Consider the following 21,286-nt stretch of genomic DNA (forward strand, 5'->3'; position numbering starts at 1 on the left):
CGGACGCGTTTGCGTGCCCGGCACACTTACGGGAGTTGCGGGGTGGAGAGCGCGGAATGGACGAAGAAAGGGGCTGTTTGCGGCCGATCCACTCCGCTTCCCGACTCCTGGAAGAAAGAGGGACGGGCGACCCTCCAGCTCGTCCTCCCGTCCCCACGTGGGGTCCAGCCAGGGCCCGTTTGGGGGCGGGAAGGGCGTGTGAAAGAGCAGCGGTCCCGGGGTGTGTGCCAGGGGAGGGGAGTCCCTCGCCTGTCGCGCCGGAGCTGGGGGGGGGCTGGGCAGCGGGGACGAGGGGGCAGTCCTCCAGCCTCCCCTTCTGCGCTCGTAGACGCTGCACAAAAGCCTGGGCGGCTGCGGAGGGCGGGTGGGCGCGCGATAGCGGACTGCATGCCTCGGCGAGGCCAGTTCCGCCTCGCCTCGCCTCGCCCCCCAGCGTCGGACGGGGCTGTGCCCTCCCCGGGCTCTCGCCCTGCCGTTTGAATATATGCCGGTCCCCTTCGCTCTCCGAGCAGGCTGGGTTTGTGCGCGGCGATGGGGGCCACTCTCTCGCCCGGGCTGGCAGCTCGGTGCTCTCAGCCCTTTGTGAGAAGCTGCGCGGCGAAAAATAGCCGGAGGCTGGACAGAGGGTAGGAAAAGCCAGCCAGTCAGCCAGACGCGCAGGCGGCGGGAGAGCTTCTTCTCTGGGCCACGGCCAGGGGCAGCGGCGGCTACAAATATATGGCGGCGGCGGCGGCGGCAGAAGCAATCCCAAGTGAGTAGCCCCGCCAACTTCCGCGGCTCTGCCTTTGCACACGCACGGCCCGTGTGCCATGACTGCTTGGCACATGGAGCGAGAGAGCGGGCAGGAGGGACTTTCTCCGCCTAGCCTGCCATGAATGGGGCAAGGCGATGCTGCCCTTCACCGCTTTCTCCTCCAGTTCGCAGGGTAAGATGGATGTGCTCGCTTTCAGACCCTTTGCACTTTCCTCCACGCAGTTTCTCCCCCCCCCACCCGATATTTGGAACTGGGCGTCCCTGGGGATCTCATCGCTTTAAAGGGCCCTTGTAATGACCCCGGAGACAGGAGCTTGATGAGGCCAACTGAGAGCCAGTGCCTTGCCAGCTTCATTGCTTGTATTTATTTGTAAAATATCATATATATGCTTTGTGATTACGGATACTAATATTAAAACGGACTTCAGCCACGGAAGTAGGAGCAACTAGTGCCTGGAGATTTATTAAGGAGTTTAGTTTTCTTTCCCATTAAGAAAGAGTTGGTTTCTCTGACGAACTCTGGTCGTTTTTTATCTTTTTGACGTTTTGTTCTTGGGAATGAGGAAATGGAAAGGAACTGACTGATTTTTCGTTGCAGTTGGGGACTTCAGTGGTGGGCTCTTTCCTAGTATCTTCCAAGTTCTAGGTAAACAGTTCCGTTTCCAAGTGGAGGGAAGATGAATTTGGGGCAGTGAACTTTTCAGAGGCAAATGTTTTCACGGGGTGCGCATGGGGTGTCTTTCAAGTTCAACTTTTGCTCAAGCAGATCACACAGGACTTACTAGGGATGGGCTTAGGTCTCGTCAACCTATCTTGCCTGTGACTTCAGATAAAAAAGCTCTAGTAAGGCAGAATCTCCCTCCCGCTCATTCATCACAATTTTCAGTTTGCTGAAACGTTTGAACTGCAAATGTGGGAGATCATTGCTCTGTGTCAACAAGAGCAACCCGCAGAGACGATAATAATGCATCTATCAATACTGCTGTTGTTTCTGAAAATCCAGGGAGCCCTACCATCTGTTGTGACAGAATAAGCACCATGTTTTCCTCTTGAGTTTCCAATGTGCACATTTTTTTATGTCAAAAAGGAAAATAATTGGTTCTTTATTTCCTTATTAGCAGTGAGCACAATCCGCTGGGAAGCTGGTATGGGAGTTCTGTGCAGCTCTCATTCGTTTCAGTAGGGCTTGCACTGGATTGTCCCTTAAACATACATGCTTATTTTCAGAATGTCTTTTCCCCCCAACCTACATGAAGGGGATTTGATGGAAATCTTGGATGTGAAGATCAGAATTTTACTTGCAAATTAGAGAGAAACATTCACACATATGCTTCTGCAGATGGGTTTCAGCTCCAAATATTTTGTATATAAGTGGATGGATTTGCCACCTCCTGTTGCTAGGCAGTGAGGAGTGTGAATTATAAAAATGTGTTGAAATTTGGGGGAAGACACGTTTGAATCATAATATGTCACTAATAATGGTCTTTCGGTTTACTTTTTAAGGTTGTTGCCCTGCATGCAATTAGAAACAAGTGCCGTTAGCTGCATGGGATTGTAGACTACATTCTAAATAAAGAGCATGCAGTCTACCCTTGGCTAGGATTTTGCCCTAACAGAAATCATGAAGCCTGCCTGCAGGATGACTTACAGTATTGATATGAAGAGCAACACCACATTGTGAGAGGGGCAATAAGGGCAGCAGCACCTGGTGAAATCATTGGCAGTTGAGAAATATTCTTCCTTCAGGTCTCTGGAGGAGTGATGTTAAGTTGCCTACTGTTAGGTGGCCAGAGAGTGCTCTGAGCCTGAGAGGGGGAAAAGAAGCCTAGGCAAACCAGTCACGGTGACACTCAGGTGGGCCTGCCCCGGTGCCTCTCTGTGTCTGCACAGCCAGAAGAGAAGGGCCCACCTGCACAGCCAGCCTCCCGCTCCCTCCCTACTCCGCTTTGGAGAGCTGGATGGATGCTGGCAAAGCCCAGCCAGGATGCAAAAAAGAGATGCAGCAGCTCATGTGGGCTCGAGAGGGGTGGGTAGGGAGGACTATGAGGGGGTAGGGCTAATTTGGTGGGGGCATCACCCTTGAAAACCCCCCCCCCCCCGCTACGGGCCTGGAAAGCAATGGAACTAGTGGCAAATTGTCCCAACTTTCTCAGTTTTATGGGGACAGAGTGAGATAGAACTCCTGAGAGTTCCAAGGTTCTTCTGTCTGGTTGTATTTTGAACTCAGCACTCAGTATGTACACATACTAGGATCAAGTTACTTTATAATAAATGATATATACATATATTTTTCAATCAGGAATTGGAACTCAAAAAATGACTTATAAAAGGTGGCTCTCAGAGAATGCAGACTCAATAGTTTAGACATTTTCAGCCAATTTTTGTACCTGCGATTCGTGTCGATTTTTTTGTACATTTCATTTTGTGATCTTTGGTAGTGCATGGTATTAAACAACTTCGTGGATTACATATACAAAATATAGGGGTAGATGTTCTGTCAGTTTAATTAATCGGGTAAAACTGTGATCCTGGTTACACACTGTTGTTCTTCCATCGCACAGTTGAGTCTGACTCTTTGCGACCCCATGGACCACATCAAGCCAGGCCCTCCTGTCTTCCCACATCCTACAGAGTTTGCTTAATTTCACCTTTCCCAGCAGAGTCTTCTCCAGTGAGTACTCCCTCCTCATTTGGTGGCCAAAGTATTTGAGCTTCAGCTTCAGTATCTGGCTTTCCTCTTCTCCAGTGAGTGCTCCCTTCTCATTTGGTGGCCAAAGTATTTGAGCTTCAGTATCTGGCCTTCCAGGGAATAGTCAGGGTTGATTTCTTTTAGGGTTGACTGATTTGATCTCCTTGTAGTCCAAGGGACTCCCAAGGCTCTTCTCCAGCACCATAATTTGAAAGCATCTATTCTTCGGTGCTCAGCCTTCCTTATAGTCCAACTCTCGCAGCCATACATTACTACTTGGAATACCATCACTTTGACCATACAGACGTTTGTTGGCAGGGTGATGTCTCTACTTTTTATTAGTATATATTAAGGCCCTCAGCCTTAACATCTGGCCTATACTATCGCATGACTCAAGAAGACCACTGAGCTGGACTGTCTGCTTACAAACATTCTTAGTACACTACCTCAAGTAACTAATGAAGGATTACTAGAACCTTATGATTTTATTACTCATTTGTATTTGAATTGTTTAAAATGATTTTATGTAGTTTTATTAATATTTTCGTACCAACTGTGTTAGCCACCCTGAGCCTGCTTGCAGGGAGGGCGGGGTACAAATGGAATAAATAAATAAATATTATGTTGTCAAGGTTCGCCATCGCTTTCCTCCCAAGGCGCAGGCGTCTTTTAATTTCATGGCTGCTGTCACTGTCTGCAGTGATCTTGGATCCCAGGAACATGAATTCTGTCACTGCTTCCATGACTTCCCCTTCTATTTGCCAAGGGGTGATGGGGCCGGATGCCATGATCGTAGTTTTTTTGATGTTGCGTTTCAAGCCCACTTTTGCGCTCTCCTCTTTTATCCTGAGCAAGAGGCTCTTTAGGTCCTCTTCACTTTCTGCCATTAGAGTGGAATCATCTGCATATCTGAGATTGTTGATGTTTTCCATGACAATCTTAATTCTGGCTTCTGATTCATCCAGGCTGACATTTATATACTCTGCATATAAATTAAATAAGCAGGATGTACTCTGCATATAAATTAAATAAGCAGGGTGACAATATACATCCTTGTCGTACTCCTTTTCCTATGCTAAGCCAATCAGTTGTTCCATATCCAGTTCTAACTGTCGCTTCTTGACCCTTATACAGGTTTCTCAGGAGACATGTGAGGTGGTCTGGGACTCCCATCTCTTTAAGGACTTGCCATAGTTCGTTGTGATCCACACAATCAAAGGCTTTAGTGTAGTCAATGAAGCAGATGTTTTTCTAGTACTCTCTTGCTTTCTCCATAATCCAGTGAATGTTGGCAGTTTGATTTCTCATTCCTCTACCTCTTCAAAACCCAGCTTGTACTTCTGGCTGTTCTCTGTCCATGTATTGCTGAAGCCTAGCTTGTAGGATCTTGAGCATGACCTTGCTACCGTGTGAAATAAGTGGAATTGTGTGATAGTTTGAACATTCCTTGGCATTGCCCTTCTTTGGGATTGGAATATAAACTGGCCTTTTCCAATCCTGTGGCCACTGTTGCATTTTCCAAATTTGCTGGCATATGGAGTGCAGCACTTTAACACCATCATCTTTTAAGACTTTGAATGGTGTAGCTGGGATACCAGTTGCACACTAGAGGGCAGAGATTTCGGATCTACTTTGTGAGAGTAGGTGAAATACAGTTTCTGTGGCACATTACTGAAAGCTATAAGAAGGACGCAGCTATTTCAATGTGTCTGTGTGTGTGTGTGTGTGAGAGAGAGAGAGAAAGAGAGAGAGTATGCTTATACACCGTGGATGCCACAGAGGAGACCCTACAAACAGCCCAATTCTCTCCCCCCCCATCTTTCCCAGTGAAGCAAATAAAAGGCCATAGCCCCATTCCTGTTTCAAGGGCAGTGAGAGCAAAGAAGCAACTCAGTTCTTATGGGGGTTAAACTGCTATGTTGTGTTAGAGCAGACTAAAGATTAAAACTCCAGGCCTTATAGTCTTCATGAGTAAACTGGTCTCAGAACAGTATAAGTCACTTCAACCTGCAGAGCATTTATGGACAGCTTTTTAAAAAAAACCTGTTATCTAGTGTGAAATCTTTGTTTTATATTTGCAGAAGCAGTGCAGATCACTAAGTCCAACCTTAAGCAATGCTCAGCTGCCTTGGGGGGGGGGGGAGCATTCCAAATGCTGAGAATCTGGCCTTTCATCTCTGTTTGAATGCCATTCTCCATTTCCTTAGTGTTCATCACAGATCTGCATTCGCTACTGCACTTACTTTTGAATAGTTGGTTATGAATATTAATAAGAAACTCTCAGAGAACTATCAGTATCATCTGCTTGCATTTTATTTTCTTTGGAGTGCTGCCCTCTCATCTTCAGCCTCAAGCACTGGTAATATCCACGGAGGCCCAGCAAAGCTCTGGCCATAAGACTTTAGCTAGCACAAGGTGGAGAAACTGTAGTTATTGGCTGAGGTCATATCTGCAGAGCCCTCTTCAGTCTGGTTTTTAATTGCCCAGTGAGCCAAGCAAAATAGCGCACAAATGCTTTCAGTTTCACACTCACAAGAATGCCCATTTTTCGTAGATCAGTTCAGGCTTTGTGTGGCCTGGTACACTGGCAAAATGTACGTTGAAGTTTATATCAGTCAGTATATCAGTATATTAAGTGTTCAGTTCGTAGCATGCAGTAGACATGTACCTGAAGGCGAGGGTTGCCAGCCTCCAGGTGGGACCTGGGGATCCCCCAGAATTACAGCTCCAGACTACAGAGATCAGTTCCCCTGGAGAAAATGGATGCTTTGGAGGGTGGACTCTAAGGCACTATACTGCACTGATGTCCCTGTCCTCCCCAGGCTCTACCCCCCAAATCTCCAGGAGTTCCCCAATCTGGATTTATCAACTCTACCCCACCATCCCCCACCGGTGGCCAGGAGTGACCTGGCAACCCTACTGAAGGCCCTGACTAGCCAGTTGCCTGACAAGGTTCCCACTGTTTACAAATATGTGCCTCCTTTTGCACTTCATAGGGTTTACTTCTGCAGACATTGGTGTATCCTCACATAGTTGTTTAAAGTGTGAATTGAGCCTCCGGCTCACATGTATTATCTTTTACAGTATATACACATTTGTAGTCAAAAGCCTTATCTGGCAGACTCCAAAATGAGAGCTGTTGTTGGAAAAGAACTTTGCTTGAACCTCCTCATTTGTTTTTTATGTCACCAAGAAACTTCCAAAGTTTGTTAGCTTCCTTTAGGAACCCCATTCTCAATTGACAAGGGGACAAGCCTGAAGTTAGAGTACAACATTTGTAGGCAGAATCACAGAGTAAAGCAGAATGAGATGAAAAGCTGTATGCCAGGAGTCCCTTGTTGAACCTGTGGAATTTGGAAATCAGGTTGAGGTGCCACTACACAATGGCTGCCATGGAAGCCCTGGCCAGTTAGAAAATGTTGGAAGGTTCCAAGCCAAGTAGGGTTGCCAAGTAAAAATATCCTACTGGCGGGGGAGCCTCGCCGGGCTCCGGGAGCCGTCCCTCGATGTGCGCACACACGACGCCAGCACGTCACCAGAAGTGACGCGCAACGTCCATCACGTTGAAGGCGTGGCCCCAATTGTCGGAGGGAAAACCATAGAGTTTTCCCTCCGACGATCGGGGCCACGCCCCCAACGTGATTGACATGATTGCGTCACTAGAGGTGACGCAGCCACGCTGCGCTTCGGGGGGCGGAGTTCCCCCCGGGGCCCAATTCCACAGCGGCAGAAATCGAGCCTCCGAAGCGGGGGTTTACCCGCCCCCACTTGGCAGCCCTAAAGCCAAGTGCTCTCCGTGATGGAGGGAGATGTTTCCAAATGGGTGTCCCAGGCAGACTCAAAGGTGGTGCTTCTTCTAAAGCACTTCAGAAGCACAGTGAGAGGGAGGAAACCCAGGATTGACTCAGTGCTTTGGGGAAGAAGGAAGAAAGCAGCAGAAGAGTTAATGTCAGGTACCACTTTAGGGGTCACTGTATGCATCACCTAGTGTAACTGAGTTTTGCTTCCTGCCTAGTGGCATGAGCCACAGTAATATAAGCCAGGTTATCACACATTTATTTATTACATTTATATGCTGCTTTTTAAGTTGTTGTTCTGGAACAAAAGGGGCTTACAGGGTTTCAGGAGGTTTCCCGTCCAGTGGTGACTAGACCCTTAGCTGCTTAGCTTCCGCAATCATGTGCTCCACAGTCATACTGAGGTGCTTTTTGAGGTTCAACATATTGTGTACAAATTATTTCACCGTCTCCAGGACTTAGGAGACAATGTGCTTAGTAGGATGAGAGGGCTTCACCTACCATTTGCTGTGGCCACAAATTAAAATATCAACCTTGTTCCTATTCAGTTTAATTTAGCAATGCAATTATTGAGAGTACAGGGGGAAGTCTGCTGTTATCAGTATATGGAGTCAAGGGGGTAGAGTGTGGAATGGGATGCAAGTCTCTTTTGGTCAGAAGAGTAGGAGACTTGGATGACATGACTGTTTCGTCTGGCAGGAGAGAGAAGTGCTGCTTTGGCACAGAAGCAGCAGCATGTGGGAAGAGGGATTTGATGGTAGGGAGTACAGATGAGTTCTCAGGGCCAAAGGGTTGCTGGGGTTTGGGGGCAGTGCAGATGAAGCAAGATACATGAAAGTATCGCCTTGGGTGCAGTGTACATTTAGAAGTCAGTCACTGGTCCCAAGTCTAGCCCACTGTTTCATCAAGAACTATGAGGATTTGGGAACAGAATTCCTAATGAAGACATGGGCATGTGGAGGATACAGAATGTCATCCTCATTTTTGTCTGATACTCCTGTTCAGTATGTCAGCAAAACACAAAGGGCAAAGATTGTGGTGGTGGTTGTTTTGCTGTCAAGTTGCAGAATTATACAATTCCCATAAAATTTTCCCTTGGAAAAATGAGAAATTGAAATAGAAATATATGAAGTCCTTAGTTTCTTATCTAACCTAAGTATACTTTCTCAGCTTCTCGATTATTCTCGATAAAATAGTCCATAACACACAACGGCTTGTTGGACTTATTTAGGCTGGGCCCAATACAAACATTCAGTACTGTACTTTTCTAGTTTGAGAAGATCCAACAAATTGTGTACAGCTTAGCACATAAAATTGTATTATATTTAAGATGCCTTGGTTTTATTCAAACAGTAATCAACACTATACCAATAACCTGCCTAAGTTATAGTTTTTGCAAGATGGGAAAATATGAAATATTAAAATGAAAATTAAACTTTATAGTAGTATGCCATCATAATGCACAAAAAGGCTGTAGTTTTGGGCACACAACTGGGAGTTTGTATTTTAATTTTTCCTATGAAAATGCCTGGAATTTCTTGTTTTCATTTTGTTGCCATGGCTTATTTGCTGATACAATAAGGACAGACAGACAGACTGACTAAATGGGAGCGATTCCACTCTTGAACTCAGCAAGACTTCTTTTAGGGGAACTACATAGGAGAAGCTTTCAGTGTAACAATAGCTCTAGAGAAAATTAGCTATCCTGAATCCATTTCTTTTTTATTTTACTTATTGTAACTTAGCTAATAATATATCTAAGAAAATTCTATCCGAGCTCAAGTTTATTTCTGTAGGTGTGTGAAAAACCAATAGCTTCTGTTTCTGTGCTTTCACTTTGAGTTTCATGGCCTTCATAAGATGAAAATGATGCATGATTACAATTGATTAGTTGCTTAGTTGTGTAGGCATTTTAAAATTCATCAGCTTATTTTGTAGAAGACGGAGGCCTTTGAGGCGAGCAGCAGGCAGAGGTAGCATTGTTCAGAGGCCTAGCCACCATGCCATAGGAGCACTAAACTTGGCAGATTCCTTTGTTTGGACCAGATTTTGGCAGCTGGGTTAGTAATTCAGAAAGCTGTAGTAACAATCCTGTCATAATTATGGGGCTAAGCAGGGCTCTTTTTGTAGAAAAAGCCCAGCAGGAACTCATTAGCATAATAGGCCACACCCAACAGCAGGAACTCATTAGCATATCGGGCCACACCCCTGACAGTGCAGCTTATTAGCACATTAGGCCACACCCCCATGTTACCAGAAGTGTGGTTATCCAGCCACACCCACCTTTTGCTTGGTATTCTGTTTACCTTGTTTGTTGTCAAAACCCAGGGCCTTTTTGTAGCAGGAACTCCTTTGCATGTTAGGCCAAACACCCCTAATGTAGCCAATCCTAATGAGTTTCTGCTGTTGGGTGTGGCCTGTTATGCTAATGAGTTGCTGCTGGGCGTGGTCAACTTGGGAGCCAGCCGGAACTCCGTTCCTGTGCGTTCCTGCCCAAAAATAGCCCTGGGGGCTAAGAGATTTTTAGCTGTGTAGCACATTTGGATGCCTGTGTTTATTGTGTTTTTAAGTTGTTTACATAAGCATTTTGTAGATCACATTTATGCCAAAAGACATCTCAAATTCCTTGTTTAGTAGAAAATCTATTTAGGAAGATCTACTAAAGTCAACAAAGTTTGTCAAACAGGATCTCCTTACACATGACATTTTTATATGTGGGTGCATGAAAAAATATATTATACATCATTATATATGAACATAAAATGCTGCCTATAAGCCAAGTGAAACAATTAGAAGACTTGAATAATACATCTGTTTCTGTACTTAAGATTGATTGTGAGGGACTGAATGTTTGTCTGACCCCCCCCCCCCAATTTAAAAACTACTACTACTACACACACACACCCATTTCAGAGATAAGGGTAGCCTAGAACTCCATTCCCAGACATGCTGGTACAAGGATGGTTTATTTTTCCACTCCCTTCTTCTTCCCTTAATAACCACAGCCAAGACAGAAGTCTTCAGTTTACCACAATAGAATAAAACTTTATTGGTCTTAAAGGTGCCACTGGACTCAAACTTTGTTTCACAATGTCTTGTGATATCTAAATTAGAGTGCTTCAGCATATTGGGGTTTGTTTATTAGCACCCAAGCTGTGATTCTAATCATAAACTAAACTGTGAATTATAATCCTGATACATGGACAATAAACAAACCTAGTTTGTTGAGTCTGGACATCACAACATAATGTGGTTAAAGACTGTCTAAACCAGGAAGTCTTCATTCTTAACTTTGCACGGAGAGATGAAGACCATGAGCCCAAGAGTGAAACCATACTTGTTCTCATCACAAACAAACCTGAATCTGGACAAATACTGCCTTCTAAGAGCTACAACAATTTAAATGATTATCTGTTTCAGTTCTGTTTTGCCATGTGTACACAGGTCTATAAGCTGGTATGGGGAGTTGAGTGACCCACAATGGTGCAAGAAAATTCACAACATTCACAATGGTTGTATTATTAATGATGATAATATAACAACAACAGCTGCAACAACAACAACAACAGTTTGTTAAGCAACAATACATTTATTAAATACTTGGGGTGCTGAGCAGAAGAATTCTCCATTCTGTGAACAGTGCAAGATTTTATTTTGAGTTGTGCAAAAGTGGAGGGATTCTGTTAACAGGAAAAAAATACTGCAGTGAAGTAGGCTGTAGTCCACCAAAGCTCATGTGTTAGTAAATATGGTAGTTGATAAGGTGCCACAAGACACCTTTCCGTTTTTCCTTTTAAAATGGGGATCCACTGATGTCCACTTGGGATGACATGCATGTCTGCCATGGGTATAAACTAATAACAGAGTTTAAGATGTTTTTCTTATCTACATGAAGTAGAAAGAAGAAGCTAGTAATAATCTTCCAGTGATTTAACAGCAACAAAAGAAGCATTAGTATTGCCCACAATCTCATACTTAATTTGCAATTTCTCATATATTATATAACATATCTTGGGTTATTTGCAGCAGTGCTCATCATATGTTCATCTAATTCCCTCTTGAAGCTGTCCATGCTTGTAGCTGCCACCACGTCCTGTGGCAGTGAACTCCATGTGTTTGGGTGCAGAAGTACTTCCTTTTTTCTGTGGGTGCAGAAGTACTTCCTTTTTTCTGTTCTAACCTGATTGCTCAGCAATTTCATTGAGTGCCCATGAGTTCTTGTATTGTGAGAAAAGGAGAAAAGTACTTCTTTCTCAACCTGCTCTATCCCATGCATAATCTTATAAACCTCGATCATGTCACCCCTCAGCTGCCGTTTCTCCAAGCTAAAGAGCCCCAAGCACTTTAACCTTTCTTCATAGAGAAAGTGTTCCAACCCCTTGATCATTCTAGTTGCCCTTTTCTGCAATTTTTCCAATGCTATAATATCCCTTTTCAGGTGTGGTGACGAGAACTGTACACAGTACTCCAAATGAGAACTGTACACAGTACTCCATCGATTTATACATAGGCATTAATACTGGCTAGGGCTGCCAAATCCCCCCGGGGGGCGGATTTCCCCCCGCTTTGGAGGCCCGATTTCCACCCCCGCGGAATCGGGCCCCGGGGGAAACCCCACCCCCGCGTGCACATCACAGGGAAGTGACGTCATGACGCTGGGCACGCTGGGGGCGGGGCCACAGCCATTTAAGGGGAAAACTCTATGTTTCCCCCTCAAATGGCTGTGGCCCCGCCCCCAGCGTGCCTGGCATCATGACATCACTTCCCTGTGACGTGCATGCGGCGTGCGCGCTCTCCGCGCATGCTCCGGGAGCCACCCCAGAGTCCCCCGCCGGCGAGGTAAGTCTGATTTGGCAACCCTAATACTGGCTGATTTGTTTACAATTCCCTTCCTAATAATCCCCAGCATAGTGTTGGCATTTTTATTGCATTTTATTGCGCGCACCAGACGCTGCCCGGGAGCCCCCCCGCTCCCGGCGAAGATCAACTTGGCAGCCCTACACCCCTCTAGCAGCTCTATCTCCTGCTCCTTCTCAGAGCTCAGCTGGGTCAGCCTTAAGGATGAAATTCTGTGTACTGTTAGATACTAGTGTCCCTGTTGGGACTCAGTGGGAATTTCTGACAAGTAAACATACAGGATTATAATCTAAAAGATTTTTTAGTTGATAAATCATTGGTATCCTAACTCAGTCAATTAATTAATAATTTATATTTGAATACCTTTTATACTGCCATTATCTCAATATAGGTACTTTTTGAGATACTGAAGAAAATATACTGAAGGATAACTTTCAATGTAAAAAGACCAAAACATATCAAACACTTTGTTTTTTATTCCCTAGTATATTAAGTAAAATGACCTAAATAAATAACCCTTTATCTTGTGGCCATACTAACTAAAACCTCCCCTTTCAGATTATGGTTTGCCCTTACAAATTAATCAACATAAACTTCTTCAGACACTTCTTTGTAGGAGTTCTTGGAATTTGGTCACTGTACCTGATATGTTAATTGAGCTGTGGGCTTTATTTCTGGCCACTGTAGAATTTCTTACATTGGCTGGTCTTGGGCAAATGATGTTCAGCCTGAAATTATGTCATATGCTTTCTTTTGTTATTGATAGGTTGTAACTTGAGAAATAGTTCATTATCCATTAGAAAAGATACGGCTTTTCTTTATAAATATTATAGTTTACAAATCCAAATCAACTGTACATGCCACCATTACAATTTTTTGAGAATGGTGAATGTTCTTTTCACAAATCTTGAACACTTCTGTTCACCTGCGGTGATAATAAAATCTAGTAAAGAGATAATTATGAATCTGTATAAACTAAGCTGGATCATTATAAGCAGTTAAATGAAATACTGTTTCATAATTGTATGGTGGTTTTGGCTGATGCCAGTCTTTCATACCTGAGAAGACTGTGGTATTTTATCTGCGCCAGGTGAAAGAAAAATCCTGTATGGGCATCTGTGATAGCAGAAACACTGTATTTTACCCATGTACAAATTAAAGGATATCCAAAAGTGCTTATGGTTACTAGGCTTGGGACACCATTTCAACCACCAGACAAACCTGAAGAAAAGGCCAATCTGCTGCCTGAAATGGTGTCCCTAGTCAACTGTAATTCCATGCATGAAGTAGTAATGCCTTATAATTCAAGCAGCTGCTGAAATCCTTGCTGGCAGTGTTTAACTAAATGCAATGCCATCTGTATAACTGGTCAGGAGGCTGAGGTGCTTTCTTAACCCCAAGCCATTTGTGTGGGTGGTGCAGGCAATAAAAAAATTAAGACATAATGCGTCCTATTCTATGAAAGGCCTAGCTCTTCTCATTTAATCAGTGGGATTTGATCAGCTGCTAACACCTGCTCTGTTAACTATATTGAAATTCATCAGATAAACAAGAGTTCAGGCAGCACCAGCTGTTTTGCAGGGCTTTCAACAGTTTGCACCTAGGCTGAAAGTTTACCTCAGTGATTTCCAAAGCAGTGGATTTTGCTTTGGAACCCATTTTCTATTCCTATCACTTTGTCTCTTGTATTACTTTCGTCTTTTGCTATGATTCAGACATAGAATGCTGCAGTATTGCACAACAGTTAGGGTTGCGATCCTCCAGGTGGGGCCTGGAAACCTCCTGGAATTACAGCTGATCTCCAGGCAACAGAGATCAGTTCCCCTGGAGAAAATGGCAACTTTGGAAGGTGGACTCTTAGGGTTGCCATCCTCCCTTTTACAACTGATCTCCAGCTAACAGAGATCAGCTCCCCTGGAGAAAATGGCTGCTTTGAAGGGTGGACTCTGTGGCATTGTACCATGCTGAGGCCCCTCCCCTCCTCAAACCCCGCCCTCTCCTGGATCCACCCCCAAAGTCTCCAGGCATTTTCCAACCCAGACCTGGAAGCCCTATGTACTCTATGGCATTTTACCTACTGAAGTCTCTCCTCTCCTCAAACCCTATCCTCCCCAGACTCCACCCCTCAAATCTCTGTGAGTTTCTCAACCTGGTGCTGGCAACCCTAGCTGATATTGCAGAACAATTTGGGAATCACTGCACTAGGCACCAGTGAGGGGCTGTTAGCCAAATTGCTCTATTATTTAATAAAGATGGGGAATTATAATTATTAATATGCAATTGGCTTATCTATAGGATCTGACCTGTATATACCAGAGTTAGAATTTCCAAGAACCCAGGAACAGACACAGAAACTGGGTGGCTAAAATAATGATTTCTTTACTAAACATTCTCAATCATACAAACAATATTCAAACACTCACACACACACAATATAGGACTAAGGAAGCAGAGGTGATTGATAGTTTATAGAGGGGTTATACAACCTGGTCGGTATGTGTAGAGGTCCATGGATAGTGGCCTAAACTCAGAGAGCTTAGGGGTGGCCTGCCATTTTGATTATGGCAGAAAACACACGGTCTGAGGCCATGTTTACGCTGGGATATACCCTATGTAAGACAATACAGACCAATGTAGGGTTGCCAGCCTCCAGGTGGGGCCTGGGGATCTCCCGCTTTTACCACTGATCCCCAGCCGACAGAGATCAGCTCCCCTGGAGAAAATGGCTGCTTTGAAGGGTGGACTCTATGGCATTGTACTATGCTGAGGCCCCTCCCCTCCCCAAACCACGCCCTCTCCTGGCTCCACCCCCAAAGTCTCCAGGTATTTTCCAACCCAGACTTGGCAACCCTAGACCAATGGCCGGTCCTGGGGGCTGGTCTCAGGTGAGAACAATAGATTTCCTGGACCAGTGATGAGTCCCAGGGGTGTGTGGCATCAGGATGGGTAAGGCCTAGATGTGACCAATGGGCTTCTAGAGAGGCAATGTCTGGATTTAACAATAGAAGCCAGGTGTTGGGTGGCTAGTTAAATGGATTATCTGACCACTAATGGTCCTGGCCAGGGTAAACAAAAGGTGGGAGACGTCCCTGATTAGCATCAGGAAGGATCGTTAATCATTTGAATGCTTGATTGGTTTATCCCGGTATCTTGAGGGACAGAGTAGAAAAGACAAGTATTCAGTCAAAGAATTAAATAGACTTTAGAAATGTAGATATTTAGATACTTTACCTGCTAGAACTCATTGTTATTCCATAAGCATAATCTTTGCTGGGTGGAGGGGGAAGACTGGAGGCTTGCTCTGAGGTTGCCGGTCACCTGAAAATGGAGACCCCTTTTTCAGAGCTGTGGCTAGCTATGTGTTTCAGAACCAGGAGTGCCTTCCTTGGCCTGAGTTTTGTGGGTCTCTGGATCAGGTTAGAAGTGGGGTGCCCTTGCTATTGGGGCTACCCAAGAGTAAAAGGCAGCGCCTCTGGCAACAGGGCAGTCTAGAATAGTTGTTCTCAAGTTTGAGCTGAAAGAAGTGGGAGAGATGTGACCTTCTAGTGCTTAATAAACTATCTGGTTTCATTTCCTGTTGGTATCTGTACTGTTGTATCTCCTGTCTTCAATAGCAGTACAAGAGGCTGGGCACTAACGCCTTGCATTGCTTATAAAGGGGCAGGAGTTATTTGGTAACCTTCTAGTTTTAGTTTCCATTAGCACTGGGAAGCATTCTGTGGGCCTGCTCCTTCCCTATAATTTGACTTGTATACAGACTGTGGACAAAAGAGTGTTTCAAGATCAGCCATCAAATCTTCATTTGGCTCAAGTTGTATGCAAGCCAGGTCCAGATAGCCCACCTCTATCGGTGACTGCAGAGCTAAACAAGAAGTGGGGTGAGGAGCCAGTTAGCTTGGCAGTGATGAGAAATTCAGGACTCTGCTTTCCCCCTCACTGCAGCTCCATCGACAAAGAAAGCTGCTTCTGGAGAAATTCCAATAGCCCAAGCCCCGGGGGTCTCAGGAAAGAAGGCAGCAACCCTGGACATGGCGTTAACTTGAAATTAAACACAATCTTTCAATAAACAAGTTTGAATGGCTGAAACCTGTTTAAGTTGCTGGTGGTAACGTCTCATGTTTTCCGCTTAGCTGGAATGCTATTTCATGGCATGACTTTAAAGGGTGGACCTGGTTGGACAAAGAAATACTTTGCCTACAAGCACGTTGAGTAATGTATTGATCACAGTAGTAGATGAAGTTTACCAACCATTTGCTGTATGTCTTTCCTGCATCTGATGTATAAGGAGTTACATTTTTCCAGGACAGAGAAAATCCTGACTCAGTTGCATATGCAGAAAAGGGAGGCTTAGTAATTAAATTAAATCCTTCAAAGACACATGGTCTGGGATACTAAAGTCTGTGTTGTCTGCGTGCACCAGAACTTTTCTGGTTATAGCCTCTCAGAAGCTGATCCTGGGGGTAGGGGTCAGCCACCCCTCCAGAGCAACTAGGGTTGCCAGGTCCGATCATTGCACCAATGGGAGGATTGGGGAGCATTTCAGGAGTGAGCGGGGATGTTGCGCAATGTGCATATGTCACCCGGAAGTTGGAGGTGATGCTCTGGTTTTTGAGCAAAACTCTATGGTAAAATTGCCCTCAAACCATAGAGTTTTGCCCAAAAACTAGAGCGTTATCCCCAATGTCACCAGCGCACCTACATCCCTTCCAGGTGACATCAGCACATTGCTTATGCTGTCAGTGTTGCGGGCGGGGATAGGAGCCTGCGAAAGTTGGGATCCCCCACCCCCACCTAGGGAATGCTAACCCTACATGTAACACAGCACAGGGAGGATGCTGCCATGGAGAATCTGTAACGTACCCTTGTGTGTGTCGAATGCTTCAATTTTTGTGCCCTGGAATCCCAGTGCTTCAGTGCTTTGTTTCAAACAACTGTGGTTCAGTTTTGGCCTAAAGGGGCATACTCAAAGTGACTTACCTGTCACAGTCTCCCTCGGAATAGTAGAATTAGACATTTGTCCCACACTTTAAATGTCTGCCTATATATACTCTTTTTAATCCATATTGGAGATAGGGAGTATGGAAATCATTGTTGGATTAATATACAGTTTGAAGATGACCTCTTGTTCATCACAAATATTAATTTTATTCTGTGTGTTCCTCAGTAAAGTGTTCTCATTTGACTCTGACTCCCCAGAGTAGCCTGATCTCATCAGATCTTGGAAGCTAAGCAGGGTTGGCCCTGGTTAGTACATGGATGGAAGCCCACCAAGGAAGTCCAGAGTTGCTACACATAGGCGGGCAATGGCAAACCACCTCTGAACATCTCTTGCCTTGAAAACCCTATAGGGTCGCCATAAGTCAGCTGTGATTTGATGACACTTTCCATCACCACCAAGCCTATCACTGACAGGCAATTCTTTTAAAGGAACCATGGTTCTATAAAATACTGTACTGCAGCTGTGCAGAGTAGCTTTGAATGTCACAGCTTCTGTGATAAACAGGAAGTGTGGTTTTCTTGCACTGGTTGTTTTCTCACTTCTTTGGCTATATTTGGTTCTTGCATGGTTTTGCTTCTGTGGGTAGGTAGCTTGGGTGAGGTATGCAAGACCCCATTAAGTTCACTAAAGAAATAAAAAAAATAGGAAGCATAGACCACACTTCCAGTGTACTCTCCGTAACATGGCTCAATGTGTTCCCTATTGTTTCAGTATTACTCCTCCAAGAAACCTGGTCATCAAGCCAGATTTACCTCGAAGGTTACAAATCCTACAACCTACCCACTCTCAGGACTAATACTAGGGGCTGTCTCCAAGCTAGATTGTGTACACTTGTTTCCTCTCACTTGAAATTCAACTGACATCTTGCTACAAACAACTAGCCATATGGATCAGACTATTAAGCTCTTTTTTGATAACTTTCACCTGATTCTCGTAAACATATATGTACCCTCTGCCTTGGGAAATGCAACTCTTCTGCGACACTGGGAGCGTTTAGCCACACTTATGGAGGAACTTGAGAGGAACTTTCCATCCTCTGAAATAATTTTAGCAGGAGATTTTAATGCAAGGGTGGGCAAGGATTGCAGTTTGTCTTCCAAAGTTATTGGAACCAATCAAGATGTCACTCCGCCTCTTATTTTTTCGTATGCAAGACAATCCAAGGATAGTTCCCTAAACTCAGCGGGTATTTGTCTGGCCAAATTTTGCATGAGATACAACAGAATTTGGTTAAATGTCTTAATTGACTTTCCAAATTCTGGAGAGTTTACTTTTGTCTCCAGGAGGGGCTGTAGTGTGATTGACTATGTTTTAATTTCTCCATCTTTGAAACCCTATGTTAAAGATTTTTCAATAGGTGATCCTTCCACTAGTGACCATCTCCCTTTACTCCTGACCCTGCACGTCAGTCTTCAACCTAACGCTCCCTGTAACCTGACTCCTCATTTTCCAGAGATTAATTTATTACCTAGAATACTCTGGAATGACTGTATAGAACGGAAAATTCTGCAACTCCTCAAATCTGGTCCGGTTGAGGAGCTCAGATTCTCCTTACTAAGTGCTTTGGACACTACTGCAGCCATGTCGGCCTACGATTCCTTAATATCGTACATTTCTGAATCATTGCGTGTAAGACCAGGGCATCTAGGTAGGGGGGCTACCAACTTCACAAACTTTTCATGGTTTGATAGAGAATGTAAACAAACAAAAACATTATTACGTAATGTTTACAGCCTCTATCGGGTCTCGCAGGCCCCAATTCTCCCACCAGAATATTTTAATCTCAAGAACCAACTGCACCAACTCATTTAAAAAAGATATCTGACTATTTCCAAACCATGCTACAAGTCTAAACTCAAAAAAATTCTGGGCTATGGTATCTGGTGCATTTCGTGCTAATGATCCTTCTGTGTCTGCTATTTCCTCTCATGTTTGGTTTCAGTATATTTCTGATCTGTTTTTATCAAGAACCATCCTGTACTGAGTCCCTAGTGCCCCTCTTACATCAGTAGATAGAACAGGCATAATCCCATCGGCATGGTTGAACGCTATAGTGGTTCCGCTATACAAAAAAGTTGAACACACAAATCCCACCAATTATAGGCCGATTAGCCTATTATCTATCATAGGCAAATTATACTCTAAACACCTACTGGGTAAGCTTAATTTTTGGATGTTACAAGAAAAATTCTAGGCCCTGAACAGCTGGAGTTCTATAAAGGGAAGACCAGCTTAGACCATTGTATTACTTTATCCCATCTTGTTGACATCCACACTGTGAGGAATAACCAGAAACTATTTGCAGCTTTCTTGGACTTGAAAGGTGCATTCGACTCAGTTGATAGGGACCTTCTTTTGATAAAACTAGAGCAGTTAAACATGGATAAGAGACTCCTCCTGCTCATTAAACAACTTTACACTCTTAACACCTGCCAGATTAAATGCTCGCCAGCAGGCAACTTGACACCAAAGATTGCCGCTAATAAGGGTGTTAAACAGAGATGCATCCTAGCCCCTTTCTTATTCAACGTCTTTCTTAATGATCTTGCTACCCAGCTCTCTGATACGGACTGCCACAGTCCCAAACTAGGCAAAATACATGTACCTTTACTACTCTATGCCGATGACACAGTGTTGCTATCCTATTCCAGAGTTGGTTTGAGACATCTGTTGTCTCGCTGCATTGCTTTTTTTAACTAAAAACAAGCCTCATCTGAATTATTATAAGTCCAAAATCTAGTGTTCTCTAAAAAGTGGAGACCATACAAATGGTCCATCAATGGCAAAGAGATAGAACAAGTCAAACACTACAAATATCTAGGTATTCATTTCCAATATAATGCAACTTGGTCCACTCTTTGCAAATACGCGGTGAAGGCTGCTAGTGTCAGTGCATCAGCTATAGCACATTTCTTTTATCGTAGGGGCAACCAATTTGTGCCCGCTGCAAGTAAAACTTTCAAGTCCGAAGTTAGTTCTCAACTACTATACGGTATTCCAATCTGGATTAGGTCCTTTGACTGTGCCATTGAGCGAGTCCAATCCAAATTTTTGCGGAAAATCATGGCCTTGCCAAATTGTGTCTCGAATGCAGTCATATATTTGGAAACTGGCTCATTTTTGATGGAGACTTGTGCATGGTTTATGACATTTAAATATTGGCTTCGCCTACATTACAATTTCGAACATGGGAGCCTTATATATCACATGCTCTTGGACCTCAGTGTATCAAACTGGTCAGCACACATTGAGGAAAAAATCAAAGTATTGGGCCTTTCTTTAGAATCCCTGTCTATGTTGCCCTTTGCTGCTGCATTTCATCAGATTAAAACCAGGATGTTAGATACTGAGTGCCAGAGATTATACAGCCTAGCTAATAAAATCTGCTCCCCCTTGAACTTTGAGATCCCCCTAACTACAGGGAAGATGGCCTCATATTTCTCCTCTCTGCAGGTCCCGCAACAACATAGAGTGTTTACCCTGGCCAGGTGTAATGCTATGTCTTCTGCCATTTTATATGGCAGATTTAACAAGGTTTCACATTCAGCCAGATACTGCCCCTGCAGAAAGAAATGTGTGGAATCTATTTCACATGTTCTCCTGCATTGTAATCTGTATGTGGACTTAAGGAATATTTATCTACATTCTATCCTAACCAGTATGGTGGATTGCTCTGATGCACTCAAGGTCCACAGACTTCTAAAGGATCTCGGTCCTGACCAGGGGTCATTTCGTAGAAAAAGAGCTAGGGGAACTCATTAGCATAACTCATTAGCATATGCCACACCCCCTGACATCAGGGGCCCGGCGGTGGACCTGCAAGGCCAGCGGGAGTGTGAGGAAGCCCCGCCAAGGCAGGGGTGGGGAGAGGCGGGGAGGAAGCAACTTACCCTCCCTCTTCTCCTGCCTCCTCCTGGCTGAATGAGGGCTGGAAGCGGGGCGGCCGGAAGCAGGGGGCGGGGCTTCGTCATGTGCCCCGCCCCCTGCACCTCACCCGGGGTAACTGTGTTCCCCCGCGTTCCCCCCCGAAATGACCTCTGGTCCTGACACCACTGAGAAGGTGGCTATGTTTCTCTGTTTGGCTTTAAAGCTGCGCCAAAAGTTCCTAGAGATATAACATCCTTATCAGCTCCTAATTGCACAATATCGAGTCATAGATTTTTATAGGTATTTTAACTGTCGGTAGTTCAG

The 21,286-nt window shown here is 44.5% G+C and overlaps 1 protein-coding gene across 2 annotated transcripts in view; it reads left to right on the forward strand.

Annotated features, from left to right (window-relative positions):
• The first annotated feature begins 294 nt into the window (after positions 1–294).
• The window catches only part of ST6GAL1 (ST6 beta-galactosamide alpha-2,6-sialyltranferase 1), a 119,939-nt gene continuing 98,947 nt past the window's right edge, over positions 295–21,286 (forward strand). Inside the window, exon 1 of one of the 2 annotated variants that reach the window (XM_015411363.1) lies at positions 295–751. In XM_015411363.1, the coding sequence (XP_015266849.1) occupies positions 718–751 (34 nt within the window). In that variant the 5' untranslated portion in view covers positions 295–717. Of the gene's footprint in view, positions 752–810; positions 926–21,286 lie in introns of those variants that run through there. The other variant, XM_015411355.1, reaches the window with a different exon arrangement.

This window comes from Gekko japonicus, unplaced genomic scaffold, assembly GCF_001447785.1.
Source record: "Gekko japonicus isolate JY-2015 unplaced genomic scaffold, Gekko_japonicus_V1.1 scaffold433, whole genome shotgun sequence".
In the NCBI taxonomy this organism is placed as follows: Eukaryota; Metazoa; Chordata; class Lepidosauria; order Squamata; family Gekkonidae; genus Gekko; species Gekko japonicus.